Source organism: Crocodylus porosus, unplaced genomic scaffold, assembly GCF_001723895.1.
Source record: "Crocodylus porosus isolate Cpor-Errol unplaced genomic scaffold, CroPor_comp1, whole genome shotgun sequence".
NCBI lineage: Eukaryota > Metazoa > Chordata > Crocodylia > Crocodylidae > Crocodylus > Crocodylus porosus.
In genome coordinates, this window is record NW_017728944.1 from 3,088,314 (window position 1) to 3,105,780 (window position 17,467).

Sequence of the window (17,467 nt, forward strand, 5' to 3'; positions counted from 1 at the left end):
TCTACCCTCTGCCAGCTTGTGACCGTTATTCCTGGTCACTCCTGGTAGTGCTCGGGGGAACAGGGACTCCCCCAACGCCTGCTGGTCCCCCCTGACTGGCTTGTTACAGGCCAGTAGGTCCCCCCTCAGCCTTCTCTTGTGGAGGTTGAACAGGTTCAGGTCCCGTAGCCTCTCCTTGTAGGGCCTGCCCTGCTGCCCCCTGATCATGTGAGTGGCCCTCCTCTGGACCCTCTCCGTGTTGCCCACATCCCTCCTGAAGTGTGGTGCCCAGAACATCTCTTAGCAAGTAAGTGACAGGCTGGAGATGAAGCATTGGCTCACAGCCAGCTGTTTCTTTCAACAGAGCAGGTTGCCTCTGCACATTGAAATCCATTTGCTAATCAGTTTGAATAATTAATTTGCCCTTTGCTATTACCCGCCCCTTCTGTGTTTTAGACACATTGCTGTTTATATTTCTTTGCATTGTCCTTGCAGTGCTAGTTTGTACCCTCTTCAGCTCTCTTGTTGGAATTTCTTGTCCAATTGTTCTAACTAGGAACGATTCATTTTCATTATTTAACCTTTCTGTTCTCATACTGCCACCTATAGGCTTGTTTTAAACACATGCTTATCAATGTTCTACTTAGCAGGGAGATCGTTGGATGTTTCAATGGTGTGGTGAGGTTGAACTTTTTCTAGTTTTAGAGGAGAAAGTCACATTTTCTTTTTCCTGACAACTTTATCATGAAGATCCTCAAGGTTTCTAAGTTAAGGCATAAACTTCTGTACATCCTCATCTCTACTGATAACCAGCATCTTGTCCCAGTGCTGTTTCAGTCCTGGATACAGATCTATTGATTCCACCTAGTCCTAGCTCACAGCCTCTTTTCCTGGCACAACCCCACAGATGCCCAGTCTTGACTTGCAGTGCACCCTATGGGCTCAAGTATAGGACTCCCATTGCTTTCATTTCATTTCTAGCATAACACTTTGTTTTTTACCCCATCTTCCTAGCCACAAAATGTTTCCCTGGTTCAAGCTATCTCTTGCCAGTTCTCCTATTAAATCAAACCTGCCATGCTGCCGGGTGGGAGAAGTCTATACCAATACTCCAGCACAAAAAATAGCCCCCATGTAGCAAAGACATGAAGGAAGTATTGGCCCAGCTTTTGAAGCACAGTTACAAAGAAGTGCTTGAACAGGTTCCTATGCAGAGACTCAGAGGAGGATTGCTACCTCCTTTGTAGTATTCCTTCTTCTAAGAGCTTGTACTTTAGCAACCAAGGTCCCTTCCTTGTCTCTAAAGGGTGACCTGATACTTATGGCTAGATCCAAGAAAGGAGACAGCATTGCAATGACTGCTTTTAAGCATCTTGCCAGTTAAAAGGGCCATCTGTACCCTTCAGTTAGGTGTGCAGGCTCCCTGTACAATGCATATGGAGAAAGCCAGATGCCTCAGAATGGGATCTACAAAAAACAGTCTGAGAGGAAGCTGTGTAAAATGGTCAGTAGGAAATGTAGAGAAGGGTGGACCTTGAACTTCATACCTGTCTGGGATGAAGAGGCATTCCTATGTCTGGTTGGGATTTATAACCACAGACCCTCTTTTGGAGACCGGCTGGTTTAGTCAATTTTTTCATATATTACACAAACACAAAAAATAGCCTGTGCACTCACATAGATGGAGAGAGAAAGCCCTGCTCCAAAGAAAGTTCATGTATTTTATATTGAGTACTTGTCGAGATGAGGATGGAGAGAAGCAAATAGAACTCAAGTCCCTCTCCTCTGGGGTGAGTGGGCAGTTGAGTAAAAAGTGGGGAACACCACCTCTTGCTGGTATCATTGCTGTTCTATCATGTGTAGGGCCTGATAATGCAAATTTCCTCTGAAGTTGCCTACCCAATTGGGTCTTGCAAGTCAGAAAGTCCTTGCTCATAGAGCTCAGCAAGTTTTGGACATGGTGTGTCCATACAAGAGGGAACGTGCGTTCCCTGGGGGCACCTAGCAGTCTTGTGCCCTGCATGTGTGCTCTAGTGTATAGTAGGGGAGGCTGGGGCCAGCACTTTGGGTCCTGGGAGCCTCCCAGGGCTCCAGGAGCAGCAATGTGGGTGTGCAGAGCCTGGTTGGCAGCCAGAGTCTGGCTTTGACTGGCCAGGTTCCAGTTTTGGGTGGCTCCTGCTGCAGCCACGTGCACTTCTCTGCTTTTTCCTGGCACATGTTTTTTTATACCAGGCTCTCCCTGTATCAACCCCCACCCCCCCGTGCTGCAATTTAGCAGCACAGTGAACACCTGCATGTGTGGCACATGCGGTTTGAATCTGTGGTGCTGCAAACCACACATGCATGCTCGTGGGGATGTACCCTTAGCTGTCAAGATTTGGGCAGTTCTGGAGGACCCCAGGAGCAGAGCTTTAGGTGCCTAAAGTATGTTGTTGATGGAAATGTGGACACCTATGGGATTTAGGTGTGTCCAGAAATAGGTAGCCTCTGAGCAGGATTTTTAAGGATCTAAGTTTTGAACTTGAACTATTAGATAGGACTCAGGTACCCACCTATTCTTTTGGATCTAATCCTTTGGCTTAGCTACAGGAAATAATGGTATATGTCATGGGCAGTTCAACTTCAGCACTAGTCTAGTCTGAATCCCTGCAGGATGGGAACAGAGCTTTTTGAAAAGTAATGAGAAAGGAAGAAAAGGTGCTTTGGTGAATAACAGGAGAGAGCTGACAACTGCCTGCAATTCTGCTGCTGCTTGACTTTTCACACATTAGCACAAAGCTGCACCTACCCTCTTTTATCATTACAGCAGAAGATACTTTATTTTGGCAGATAACCTTTCTGCATGTAGCCATTCTTCTCCAGTCCCCAGTGGCCTGAAAACACTGATATTCTCCAAACTTTTGTGATGAAGTCCTACAACACTGTGTGTTGCACAAAGGTGCATGCATGAACATACACCTCTCCCCAAAAGAGCTCTCTGGAGTAGGATCTATTTTTTATACACTGTCCAGTATAGTAGAACCTTAATCCTTTTTAACAAAAGTAAATTGTTTGGAAAAGCTACAGGTGACCAATCAAAACACTAGTCTGGGCCATAAGAGCTCGGAGCTGTAGTCTAGTATCTTATCTCTGAGAGTTGCTAGTACTGGGTGCTTCAAAGAAATAGATATTCCCTCTCCCTTTGCACTTCCCCCCTCTCCCAATATTGCCGTTTATGTAGTAAGACATAGAAATAATTGTAAAATGGGATGCATTGCAATGCTGGTTTTTCAAAAGCAGGTTGGGCCAGAGTAACTTGGTAACTGTGTTCAAGATGAAGGAAACAGCAGATTTACTCTTTCTGGACCTCAAAAAGAGATTTGATTTAGCATTGTATGACAGTATGTTAGTTAAACTGGAGAAGATGGGATTGATACTAGAATTGTGAGGTGGGTAAGGAGAGATGACAGTGGGTTGTGTTGAAAAGTGAAGAATTAGACTGGAGGGAGTTGGAATTCCTCAAGGCTCAGACTTTGAACTGATTTAATTTTTTTATAAGTGACCTTGGCACAAAACACAGGAGTGTACTAATAAAATCCACTGGTGTTGCAAAGTATGAGGCACATTCAACACAGGGGAAGGTCAGGCTGTTGTAGAGTAAGAACTGGATGACCTCGAGGACTGGCATAATAGAAATGAGAAGCAATTAAATTGTACCTAGTACAAGGTCATGCACTTAGGGACTAATAACAAGATTTTACTGGAAGCACACAGATTAGAAATGACAGCAAAGGAGAAAGGCCAGGGTGTACCTGTTGACTGCAGGATGACTGAGCCACTAAACATAGTTCCAGTAGAGATGAGGAAGTATTAATACTATTGTAAAAGACACCAGTGAGTCCTCATTTAAAAATCAGTGTGGAGTTCCAGTCATATATGTTCAAGAAAAAATGAACCCAAACTGGAGCTGGTGCAGAGAAGGGTGACTTGAACAACTGGGGAGTAGAAAGCCTATCTTACAAGAGAAGTTGAGAAGGGTTTGGCTCATGTACCCTGGCAAGACAAAGGCTGAGGTGGGGGTATGTTTGCAGTCTGTGAGTACATCAAGGGTGTGAACACTAGGGAGAGGGGAGAACTATTTAATTTATAGAGGACAATACTGGCACAAAAACAGATGTGGGTTAATTGATTATGAATAAAGTTAGATGGGAAATTAGGAGCAAGTGTCCAGCTATCCAACCAGTTAGGTTTGGAGCTACCTCTTTAGAGAAGGAGCAGGGACAAAAACAACCTAATTCATTTTAAGGTTGAACTTGATCCTTTTTTTGTAAAATGGTTTTATAAGTGTGGCTGCCAGTGATGTTCCTCCCAGTCCCACATTTCCAATAACCTGCTTTTGGAGGCATTTTTTTCTGGAGCTCTGTGCAACAAGGGGGGACTTGTGTCCTTGAAGTTTTTATTTATACCCCACGCACATTTTTATCTTATCTCATGTAACTTTGAGTGATCTTAATTATGCATATGAATAGCTAATTCCTTTCTAAATCCTATTTCACAGAGGAATTTAGAATGTGTGTTAATATGGCTTTAAAGCAATTTCAGGGGCACTTAGAGGTATGTCTAGGGAAGTTTGCCAAGAACTAAGCATGAGAGAACAAGGAGAAGAGGAGTATAGAGGTTCAAGAAAAGAGGAGCATAGAAGAAAGAACTGACTAGTATTGGCTGTCCACTTGCAGCTTTGCTCCTGCTTCTACTAATAGTAATGAGGGTTGGATAAGACTGAAGTTAAATTTAATGTTGTAAAACTTCATCATCTGGGAATTGTACTTGCAATGCCAAAACTAAGAGAAGTTTGAGCTGAACTTCCAAACTTTGGAGAAGTTTGAGTAACTCACTGCTCTGCGTAACTACCACTGTGTAGGAGCTACATGCTAGTATCATGCAACATCTCAGGCAAAAAAAATGCCTAGGGATCCCATAAACAATGGAAGCTGCTGAGGGGATTTATTGAGGCAGAATGCAATTACTTTCCATAGGTTAACACTTCACCTCTTGCAAATAGCATAATGGGATCTTTAATGTCCACCTGGGCCCTTGTGTCTCTCTTTTTTTAATCTTCTCCAAGCTCCAGTCTTCTCCTGCCAGGCTGAGGCATTGGCTCAGCACCTGGGGGCACTCCATCAACAGAACCACTTTCCAGCTTTTCCTTTTATGTCCCCCACCCAACTCCCAAGACTAGGTTTACCTTTCTTTAACCTACAAGGAATGATGAGATTGCAATCCAGAATAAGCTGTTTGGTTTCTTTTAGTGTGAAGAGTGTGACAAATGAATAACAAAAAAGACTCAACTGCCTGTTCTGAAATAGTTCTGTGAGGTCTCACTCTGTTAAAAAGCCAGCCCCCCTGTTTTTTCACTTCCTTTAGCTGTTTTCAGTATTGCGTCTTGGCCAGTATAATGAAAACTGCTCCATTCCCCCCACTCTCCAAAGCAGTAGCAAGGATCGTAGCTACAATGATGCTTCCTTGTTGGGCTATTCTCTGGCTGGCTTGTTGAGTTCCACTCTGAGTCAAGGGGTAGAGCGATAGGTATGCATGAGTGCACTACCCCAACCAGGGCTGTGGGGAAGTGGATGGATTGGCAGCAGTGGAGGGGGCTGCCAAATGGAAATGAGCCCAAAAAAGGCCCAAGCACTTTGGTGTTTCATGGTCATGCTGATGCCCTATTTTTATTTTGGCTTTGGTTTCGGTTTTTCTGTAGCAGTTGTTGATTCTGGGTATTTTCCCACAATTTTCTCTCTCAAACTATTCATTGAAAATTCCCCTTTTGAAAGTCCCCCTAACAGTACAACTAGCAACCATGCACTTAAAAAATAACCAGTGCTATGAACCAGGTATGACATGCATGAGGCTCAGTGAGCCATCCACTGCTACCTCCTTTGCTTGTTTTTTTCCACATGCTCGTTCATCACTGCTCTCAACAAGACCTGCAAAGAGAGACTGTAGGAAATCAGCTCAGGAGCATGGCACCAGAGAGAGCCAATTCCTTACGGAGACTTAGTGCACCTCTTACCAGGGGGAACTTCTAGCTGAGAACTGGTCACCCTTTTTTAGACAGAGGGTGGCAGTTTCAAAAGTTCACAGAGTTGGTCCATCTCTGCTCTCAAGTACTGATAAAACTCAGCTTGATATCCAAGATGAGCCAGTATAGAACACGTCTTCAAATTTACTCCATAGGATATGCAGTAAGTGTCTGGGTTGTTCTTTAGCAGTAAGAACATATCCCAACCAGTGCACACAAGAAAAGGTTATGAAATACAGTAGGGATATCCTATTAACAAAGTAAACGCATGAATAAAGGCATAGAATTAGGAATAAGAAAAGGAAAAGTTCTGCTGAATACTGGAAAAAAAGCTGCCTGACAGTGAGATGTAGTTTTCTATAGAAAAGTTTCCCAGAGGAAATAGTGGAAGTTTCATCTCCTGGGTCATTTAAAAGTATCCTAAATAAGACCCTGCAGAATCATACATAGATCTATGCTGATTCCCATGGTCCTCTATCACCAACTAGGTCTGTTCTGGCTTTGTCTTCTGTGAATTTAGATATCTATAGATCCATCTGGGTTCAACAAGGAGAACATTGTGCAGTGGTAGTTTTATGCCATGGAGCTGCACAAATGAATGCACAAAACGCACTAGGGAATTGGGCCATGCTGAGTGGCCTTTCAGAAAGGGGTTTGCGAAAGCTGAACTGTGACAGCAGCAACAGATCCAATCAGCTTGAAAACCTGTGTCTTATGTGGGCCTGCTCTGGACCACATCCACATGGTGAAAGATTCTTTGGGGTGATCCTGCCTCAGGCAAAGGGTTGGGCTCGATGGCCTCTGGAGGTCCCTTCCAGCCCTACATCTCTATGATTCTACTAGCCAAGTGCCCGTCAAGAATGATGAGGGGGCAGGGGGAGGAGGGGGCGGGGATGGAGTGCTGCCACCTAATGCCCCATGCTGCCGCTGTTCTGGCTGTGGCAGGGAGTGCCTCGTCTCCCCCACCCTCTGCCTGGTCCTCGGCATGGCTTCGGGATCATGGCGGCACTCCCCCACCCTTGGAGCACCCTGATTGGCTGTTTCCATCAGCCAATCAGAGTGCGAATAAAGCATTACGGACAGACAGACAGACAGACTTAGGCTTCTATAATATTAGAATATGATTCAAACCAATGGGCCTAAGCCCAACAGTAGATGTAAATTAGTAGAATAATAGAAAATTCAGGTTGAAAGGGACCTTGGGAGGTCATCTAGTTCAACCCCCTGCTCAAAGCAGGACCAGCCCCAACTAGATAATTCTAGGCAGGGATTTGCTGAGCTGGGCCTTAAAAACCTCCAAGGATGGAGATTCCACCGCCTCTCTAGGTAACCCATTCCAGTGCTTCACCACCCTCCTAATGAGAGTTTTTCCTAATATCCAGCCTAAATACCATTGCTACAACTTGATGCAATGTGCATGCTTATCTCCTGGGTTGTCTTATGTGGTAGAAATTAGTTCTGATACTCTGGTCAGAAACTTTAGATTTTGTGACCTGGGAGAAACCAAAATGTTTCTGAGAAAAAAAAAAAAGAAGTCATTGCTAACTGATACACTGGCGGCAGTTTAGAAACATGTTGATGTCTCTGCCCTCTTCTTTCCTTTTTCCCTCCCTGCTGTGTCACATCAGAGGCAAAACATCTTCATTTCAATAGTAAAAAGGGACAATGAGACAGTTATGTGTTTCATTTCATGCATTTGTGAGCATGTTAGACTGAAACAAATTAGGAGGGTTTTTTTTCTTCTTCTTGGAAATTGTGAATCAGAGGAGATATGATCAGAGATAAAGAATTTAGCATAAGAGTCATTCTAAAAAATGTTGAATGTGTAAGTCATGAGTGTCAAACTCATCTATCCCCCACCAAAGTTCCCTCTAAGGTGTGTGCATGCGCAGCTGCGCACAACTAAGTGTGGCTGCGCACAGCCCTTTCAAGGTCACGCACCAGGAGAGGAGCTGAAGCTCCTAGGTGAGGTTGTGGGGGGAGCCTGGTGCGGGCTCTGTCGGCTCCGGGGAATTGCTCCGCTCCCCTGCATCAGGGCTGGGGAGTGCAGCACTTCCCCAGAGCCGGCAGAGCCCACGCCAGCTCCCACCCCAGCCTTCGTCCCTGCCTTGCCTCATCTCGAGGAGGAGCCGCTGCCTGCCCAGTGAGGCTCCACCAGCACTGGGACATTGCTCCGCTCCCCACATGGCCTCAGGGAGCAAGGAGGCACATGGCATCAGGGCTGGGGAGCAGAGCAGCGTTCCGGAGCTGGTGGAGCCTGCGCCGGCCCCTGGCCCCAGCCTCCAGCCTCTTGGCTCCAGCCTCCAACCCCCAGCCTCTCGGCTCCAGGTGGCGCGCTCACGGACCCAAGTAGCGCGCTCGCGGACCACTACTCCTTAGAGAGCGTTGCACCCCACCCATATGCCTGATCCGGCACAGGTGGCGCCTGCCCAGGCTGGTCCAAGAAGTTGGCCTAAGCAGGTGCCGCATGCAGTATGGCCCTAATCTCATGCCTGGTCCCAACGTGGGTGAGCACCACTGATGGTGCAGCCTGGGACCTGCCTATGCGAATGTCACAGGTAGCAGACATCCTAGGCACTGTGTATGGGGATGGTGTGCAGCAAAAGAGGCAGGACCAAGGGCCATATTATGGGGATCCACAGATAGGATTTGACTTGCAGGCCATTTGTTTGGCACTCCGGGTTTGGATGTTTCCTACACACCCCTGTAAAAATTCCAGCTGTGCTCTATAATAATAACCTTGAGCACTGTGTCATTATTGGTACAAATAGTAGTGTTTTGGAACATAACTGTTGAACACAGTAGTACTCTTTGAAAAAGTAATATATTGTTTACTTGTCTAATTCTTCCAATTTGTTTTTCTCTCTCTGTATTTCCTTATTGTACCAAATTTTAAGTCCAACTAGGAGCCTTCTCTTTGTCAATCTAAGGTACCCTAAAATCCAAGAGAGCTTTGACAACCTCCCTGTGTGTCCACCTTCTGTTGTTTGCCTGTGAAGACCTATATGCATGTGTCATGTGCTATGTCTGTAGGTGTTTCTAAGGCCACAGTCTAGAAAGTATATCCACATATGGGCTCTAACATAAAGTTGAGTGAGCACGTAAGTATCTGCTAAGACAGGAGAGGGTAATTATTTTGGGTGGAGAGCTATTTAATGAGTTTGGCAAGCCATCGAGGGCCGCATGACAGGCAGCCAGGGGCAGATTTTTTTATGGGCCCCGTGGACTGGATAGAACAGTCTGGTGGGCCGCATTTTGCCCACCCCTGTGCTAAGATATGGTTGAAGTCCCTGGAGCCTTATTCTGCTGTCTTTGCTCAAGTGATGAGGAATTTTCCATGAGGAAAAACATTTGCATGGTTGAGTTCTGAATGCCTCATCTAATGTGTGTACCTTTCCAGGATATGGGCAACAAAGAGTTCACCCCATCACCCTCCACTTTCATTTAATGTCTTTCTTGTAACAGAAAGTATGGGATCTTTGATCCTCATGCCCCTTTCATCCATGCCAAGGCAAGGATTCCATGTCCATAAACTCTACTGGCTTTGCTCATAGGAAAATAGAGTTGTCTGGGCTTCCTGCAGCACTTAGTCCAGTGCTTTGCATTCACAGGGAAACCATTTGCCTAAAGACTCCTAAAAATTGTCCATTAAAGACCTCCACATACCACAGCTATGAAGCACAAAACCAGAAACATGAAGAATGCCCTACAATGTGCCATAAATTCAAAGCAGAACAGACAAGGGCAGTCCCAGTGCCCTGCTGCTGCAATAGAAGAGAAGCAGTTGGTTAATATATGGTCCATGAGTCTCAGGAAGAAGACCATAATCTATACTAAAGTCCTTGCTAATCTGACCCCAGATTTTCTGATTGGTGTGATAATGAGCTGAAAACAAGACCCTCTAGCCAGGTATATTACAAGTTTCTAAGTCTGGGCAGTATCACTGAAGCAGTCCAGTCAAAACACCAGGCTACTTTGTAGCCAGTGTCCAATGCTCCAGAGGAAGGGGAAACAAAACCCAGAAGGTAATAAGCATTTTTACAGGGAAAAATATTGCTAGACGCTACAGGCAAGCAACAGAAGCCCCGATGCATGGGCTTGCCAGGCACCTACTGCACTACATAGGCATTACTTAAAACACTCTTGTTCTGAAACAGCTTAGTTTTACCTTGTCCAGTTTGGATGATTGTTTAGCATGAAAATGCCTCTTTGTGTATTGATCACTCTTGGCGCTTACTCTTGGACTTTCAGAAACAAGGTTGGCTTGGGGATTAAAACAGTGGGGTTGAGACATAGAAGGACCTGGGTTAATATTTCATCCACAATGGTTTCCTTGTGTGTCTCTGAGGAAGTCACCTGAACTTGTGCTTTGCTTTCTTTAGTGATAACAAAGGGATAAAAACCTCCCTTTCCCCTTTCATACCTAGGGTGACAGCACACACCTAATTTGAGACAGTATTTAAACTATCTTGAGGGGATTTGGGCACCTGATTTTTTAACTCCAGTCATCCTCAACAGTGAGTATCTGAACACAGCTAATTTGTCCAAACTGTACTGCAATAGGTGTAATAACTGATAACTTGCTATGGCATTTGGCTGAGGTTTCAATGGGACAGAGGAGCCTTCTACCTCTCAGTTAATTTCAAACTTTCACTTGAAAATGTGGCATGCAGGATGGGCAGCAGGACCCACATCCCTTCCTATAGCAGACACCAACCACTTTCTACTCATACAGGCGGTGTTACAGTACTGTACTTTGGTTTTGGAGGTCACTGTCTTTCAGAACAGGTTCATGCTGAATCCTGCCCATGCACTGTTCTCATACGGCCCAGACTGATAATCATTCACTCCTAGAAATGCATCAATCTTTTTTTAATCCCACTTCACTTTATCCATTTGTAAGCAATTTGCAAACCTCCTGTCTGCATGAAGCATTGGAATCTCCATCCTTGGAAGTTTTTAAGAACAGGTTAGACAAATACTTGGAGCTGGTTTATGCAGGGGACTGAGCTAGATGACCTGCAGTTCCTTCGAACCCTATTCTTTTACAATTCTTTATTCTCTGTGGTTCTCCCCACTTCTAGCCTCACTCCTTCATTCTGGGATTATTTACTTTAAATGTTTGGAGCAATTAAAAAAAAACTTATAAGTTTATAAAAACAAGACATTAGGAAGAAAATTACAGAAACATGGAAGGTATTCTGGAGGATAAAAATACTCGCATTCATGCTCTTCTGCTGTCTCAGCCCCCATAGTCTCATATCCAATGTATTAGTAGCAGCAGATTCAGTTCAGTAACTGAAGGCAAATCTGAGTCAAGTTCTTGCAAATCAGACTTGTGTGTGAGTTACTTCCAATAAAATGCTGCAAGTGAGTCTCGACTGCAAAAACAAGCTGCGAGAGGGCTGAGCCTTTAAAAGTAACATGGGTGCTATGTTCCAAAGAACAGCCAGTTTCGTTGCCTGTTGCTTCTTATTTTGATATTTTATAATAACAGAGCAAACTATTGAAATATGGTTTAAAATAGATTGAGTCTACTCTGGGCTATTCCAATACTGAGTGAATTCAAAATGCTGACTCCTTTCAGGTGCCCAAGGTGCTTTGCAAACATTCATTCATGGAAGCCCCTTCCTAGAGTTGTGGAGCCAGATATCCAGAAACCTTTGCTTCTGGATCCTTGCATTATTTGCTAAACTCTGTTAAGGATGTCAGAGAAAGCAGTGGCTAATCTTTTAGGAAGGAGGAAAAATAAAGTCTTTTTTTTAAATATGGTTAAAGAGATGGTTTTGCCAGGATATTTTTTTAATATAAGGAACTCTGAATTTTCTCCTATAGTTTAAAATAATTTGAATATAATGCAGTGTATGCTCCTTCCCTCTCTCTGTCATTGGAAAGGATTTCCCCCAATTACCTGGGTGAAAGCAAAAAAGGATAGGTCTTGCAAAGGGTTGGAGATGATGTACTTACCACTGTCCATGGTCTTGTGTCTGCTGATGTTGAAATTACTAGATGAAAGAGAACATCATAGACTCCGGTACAGTGCCACTGCACAGTATGTCCTGCCAAGAGCCCCTTTTGAGAGACTGTGTCTTTTATACTTCCTGAGTCCTCCTCCCCCCATCTCTTCCCTCCCCTCCCCCGGTTTAGCCCTCACTTTCTCTCAACAGATTGTACTACCTGCAGATGCTTCCTGGTACATCATGATAATGCTGCTGCAACTGGTGGCTGTTTCCCCCAGAAGAGCTTTCTGAAATGCCTCTAAATTAGCACCCAAAGACAGTGATTGTGGAAGTGGAGGGGAGTTTCCATTTTTCTACTACTTGTGCCCCTCCCCTGCCAGTGCATTTACAAAGAAATCTCCTAGGAGCCAAATACTGCTAGGAGATGCACAAAACCCCTTTCTCCCTCACATCCATTCCACAATCTTTTCCTGGCTGAGCACTCTGGGAAGGGGAGAAAGGGATTTTCCATGGTTTGGGTACAGTGAGGAAGTCAAAGAAATGTAAAGATCTCTGTGTAAGTTATCCTTTGGGTACCATCACTGAGAGATACCACACCCCTCGTATCTGTTCTCAGTCTCTGAAAGATCAACAACTTCCATCTTCGGAAATGGATTTCTCCCACCTCTTCCTCCTCTGTAATTTGCATTCATGGTTGCTAACATATAGCAATAGATGTTGTGGAAACTGACAGTTTAGCCAGCTCAAGAAAGGACTGGACAGTTCCTTGGAGGAAAAGGGCAGCAGTAGCTAGTGAGCATGGGAGTTAGGGATACAGCCTCTGAATCAGAACTTCCTGGACCTTAAATGGTAAAGGCTGCAAGTGAGAGAGGAACAGTGGAAAAACCCCTTATCATACCCAGTTCACTCTCTCTTTCAGCATCTACTCTCTACCCTACACAGAATAAATACTAGACAAGATGGACCTGTGGTCTGACCAAGTAAATGTCAGCTCTTACATGCTCTGTCTCTGAAGCTTGGAAGCTTGCTGTGCCTTCCTGCCCCTTTCTCACTGCCATGTCAGGGGCATGGTAGGTACATGGGAACACAGAACTGGAAGGGATTTATTGCATTCCCAAGTCCAGTCACCTGTTCTTGTGATAATCCATGTCATATACCGGTAACCTTGGTCCTAGACTGGTTAATTTCTATCTTCAAGCAGCTCGGGTTTCTGCCCCACTGCTCTGATTGAAAGGCTGTACTAGACCTTCCCTCCTCTAATGGTTAGAAACATCACTGGTTTCTGACTGAATATCTCTCCTTCTAGCCAAAGGATTACTTGACCACAGCTGTTCCTCTTCATGGGGCAGAGGTGTTGCAGGGGTGTATGAAACTTGTACTTATTTCTAATGCTAATAAGAGACTTTGATTTTCCTAGAAAATTATCCCATAAGTTGTGGGTAGCGTGTCTTCACTTTACTCTAAGGTACCTACCAGTATATGGTGCTTCAAGTACTTTACAGTGGCCATGTCTACACAAGATGCTGACTGCACAGTAGTTATCACACAGTCATTTAGGACTTGTATAAAGAAGTACTAAATGACTGCACAAGAACCCGAGTTGCTGCACAGTAGCACTAGCGAATCCCTTTTTTGTGATGGTACTGTGCAGTAGTCTAATATTACTGTGCAGCAGCATTATGTCACAGTTTTTGTCATGTGACAGTATCAGGCAGTAGTATCAGGCTACTATACAGTCAGCATCTGATGCTGACAGCCAGTCTGTAGGGTCTGTCTCCCAGTAGTCCCTTGTCAGGTAGGTCAGTGATTTACCTCCGAACATATGGGAAACAAAGGCACAGAGGGCCAGATCCAGGAAGGGACATTGGTGCTGCAGCTTTGAACATTGCAGTGTCTAACTTGTTGGTACCTGTTCTCCTAGCGACATCTCTTTCCAGTACATGGGGGATTTAGAATGGGATCCAAGAAAGCACCTCTCTGAGCATAGAGCTGCATGGCTGGCCATAAGCAAATTGAAATCCCAGCACTCTGGCATTTTGGGCACCTTCCTGGCACTCAGTTACCTCCATTTACTTGGAATTCAGAGCCCAGAGCCCTCTCCTGAAGGCTGGCGTGTAGGTATCTCCTTGGAAGGACAGAGTTGTGGCTCACTTCCCTGTTAAGTAAGAGTTATGTAGATAGAGCACTTACTCAGACTCAATTTCCTCTTTGATATGAGAGTTTGAATCATTACCTCCCACCTGCCAAAAGAGGGTCCTAACCACCAAACTATAGGCTGTTCTGAGAATCAAGCTGGTCTTTTCTCTGTACCGTGCTGGTGAAACTGTCCCACTTTGTCTGAAACCCTTGAAGATTCAATGTGCCAGAAAAGACTGAGTGGCCTCATCCAGACATACAGACATGGGTGGTTTGTGGTGCTGCAGACCTTGTGCAGCACCACAAACTGCATGCTGAGTTCATGAAAATGTGCCCTGCACTGCAAATTTGCAGTGCAGGGGTAAATTTTTACCGGGAAATCCTGATAGCAAAAAATAATGGCACAAAAAAAGCAGTGCAACACATGCAAGACAAGCATGCACCAGCAGGCACAGAGGCTCTGGCCAGAGAATCTCCACTACTGTAGTTATTCCCTGGCTCTTCCAGCACACCAGGAGGAGCAGGGAAAGGGTAGTTTCCCTGTAGCAGGGCAGTTTGCTCCACACCAAAGTGCACATGCAGGGGCGTGCACTATGGCAAAAGGAACTGCACAAATTTGTGCCATTACTATTTTTGCCACTGCAAGCACATATCCCTGCACGTGGGGACACACCCAGTGAGGAAGAGAAAGTGTGACCTTTTAGCCTAATAGCTTCTCTTCTGTTTCAAAAATGGATTATGGATTTTCCAGTTATGGCTCCATGTCAAATGGAGCTTGATCTGTTAAGCATGTTGTGGGAAGCCTGACTGGATAAAGCCCAAGGTGAGAGGTAAAGGAACATGTTGAGTCTGCACCTGATCAGGACTAGGTGGAAGCTATGTGCCAAGCTGGTCAGCTGTGTCAAAAATGGAGGCTATTTGTTGAACTTGAAGGTCAAAAACAAGAGGCAGCAAAAGAGTAGCTTGTTTCAGAGTCAGTTTTGGACTTTGACACCTAACTCCCTCTTGAAGAACCTAGACCTTTTATTTGTCTTGACCCAGAAAGAATAAATGAGTTAATTGCGGTCTCAGCAGAGAACTAATTGAACCCAGGTTTGAGGCTAGGGTCTGCACCATTCTTCCCAATGAAGTGAAAACAAAAGAAAGAAAGAATCAGAATCTCATGTCTGATGCAGCTGATTCTTTCTCTGGAGAGGCGGAGGCAGGACTTGAAACCCTTGTAACTTTTCCCCTCTTTCTTCCACAGAATCCATGCTTTGACCTGATTCTTCCTTCTAGCCTCCTCCCTTCAGGGCATGTGAATGTCTTTATTGGCATAAGGTCCATGTAAAATACATTATTGGAGGCAAAATAGGCTTGAGCCTGTATAAAGCACCTATGGGAAGATTGTGCTGCTGTTGCCCACATTGTGCTTTCCTGTTCTTTGGTTATCTGGAAGGCTTTGCTCATTAAAGATGCCAGTTCAGCACTGTCATCTTCTGATTTTGCTTTCTCAAATTCCTGTTGTACCTCACACAATGGTCTAAATTCATCCACAGTGTAATTCCATTGCTTTCGATGGAGTTACACTAAAGGTGAATTTGACTTAACAACCAGTGCCATCACACTAGTAAAGCCAGAAGATATCATGCAAACCTGAGCCATGATTTAGAGCAGTGGTCACCAACCAGTGGATCTTGATCCCCCAGTAGATCTCAGAGCCTCTTGGAGTTGTTCTGAGGCTGGGGTGGGGGACTGAGTGCCCATGTGCATGTACATGTGTGCCCCATCCCAGCAAGTCGGTCCAGGCGGAGGGAAGGGGCGGGGGCTAAATTGGGGACCCCATGGTGAGGGACAGTGCCACAGAGGCAGGAGCAGGGGTAAGTTGAGTGGGGCCCTGCCCTCGTGGAACTTACCTGCTGGGGGGGCACGCCCCCAAATAATTTTTTCTCCCTCTGCCTCGATCTGCTCCCCACTCTTCCCTCCCCAAAGACTTACCTGCTGGGGGTGGGGGTGGCAGCACACAGTAGATCTTGGGTTGCTTTTAAATGCTAGAGGTGATCTACTGCTTACAAAGGTTAGAGACCACTGATTTAGAGGATGGCAGTGATTATATGACAGCTTCCATTAGGACAGTAATTCTTAACTTATACCTCCTTGGTATAGCATGGAAATTATGGTGTAATCAAATGGTCAGCTATTACTGCAGCTATCTGTACTTGCAGCTCAGTATTGCCAACAATAGCAGACTACACTCTGCATAAATATAAAGGTATATCCCAGTCATGGTCCAGTCATAAAGTAACAATTCATGTTAATAACAAGTGGTAGGTAGAGGTAACTGTGGTAAGTGACTTGCAGTAAGTTTATCCATCTTTCCTGCATCACTTGTGTTCTAGTCTCATCAGAACCTGGTATAATGGAAGTCATAGTAACTAAGGGCCAGATCTAGAAACAGGACTTGGGCGGAATTTAGACACCAAAATTGAAAAACCCTTCTTCAGCTGCTGGTGGACTCTGAGGACACCTAAACTTTACAGGTGCCTCCATTTTCAACCTTGAAGTTCTTCAGGTGGCCTCAAGTTGTGCTTCTTCACACATGCAGAGATTCTTCAGTCTTGCTCTCATCTAAGCATCATCAGCATCCAGAACCAAAGTGTTCCTCTGCCTATGTTTTCTGAAGTTGTAGCTCTGACAAACATGTTCAGAGCATAGCAAACACTCACCAGCAGCACTGGGTCCCACATAAGGTGCAGAGACAACTACTGTTTTTTTTGTCAGACAAGGTCATAGGAGGAGGGGATGCCAATGCTCTTTTTAATAATAGCCTTAATAATAGCCAGGCTGTCAGGGATTCATATACAACTCCATTCTCAGTCCAGGGGACTCAGACTCCCACTTCCCTAGTGTCCTGACCCATGAGACATGGGCTCTTTTCACCCCTCCCGCTGGAGCTAAACCACTCTGCTGAAAATAATTTAAGATGCATTAAACCAAACAGAGCAAAGAAACTCTTCTAGATGCTACAGCCTGATGCTGTAGTCTACAGACTTAAGGTATTCATGTAGGAATGGGGAGTCCTGGGCTCCAGCTCCTGCTATAGGAATTATTTGTGTATTCTATGCGAAAGTCATTAGAGAAAATTCTTATAGACTAAAGCCTGAGAATCCCCTTCTTAGTCACTGGTTTAGAAGGGAGGTGGTGCTCTCCTCTACCGAGGGGTTTCATAGTAGTTAGGGGTCAGAAGAGACCTGAAAAGATCATCTAGTCTGACCCCTCGCCACTGGACGGAGTACACACTGGGATCACACAACCCCAGACAGGTGTTCATCCAACCTCTTTTTGAATTTACCCA

At 44.9% G+C, this 17,467-nt stretch overlaps 1 protein-coding gene across 1 annotated transcript in view; it reads right to left on the bottom strand.

Moving 5' to 3' along the window:
• CCR7 (C-C motif chemokine receptor 7) overlaps window positions 1-12,118 on the bottom strand; it is a 22,405-nt gene extending 10,287 nt beyond the window's left edge. The window contains exon 1 of the mRNA XM_019550363.1: window positions 12,005-12,118. Within this exon, the coding sequence (XP_019405908.1) occupies window positions 12,005-12,014 (10 nt within the window). The 5' untranslated portion in view covers window positions 12,015-12,118. The remainder of the gene's footprint in view (window positions 1-12,004) is intronic.
• Between the last annotated feature and the right edge of the window lie 5,349 nt (window positions 12,119-17,467).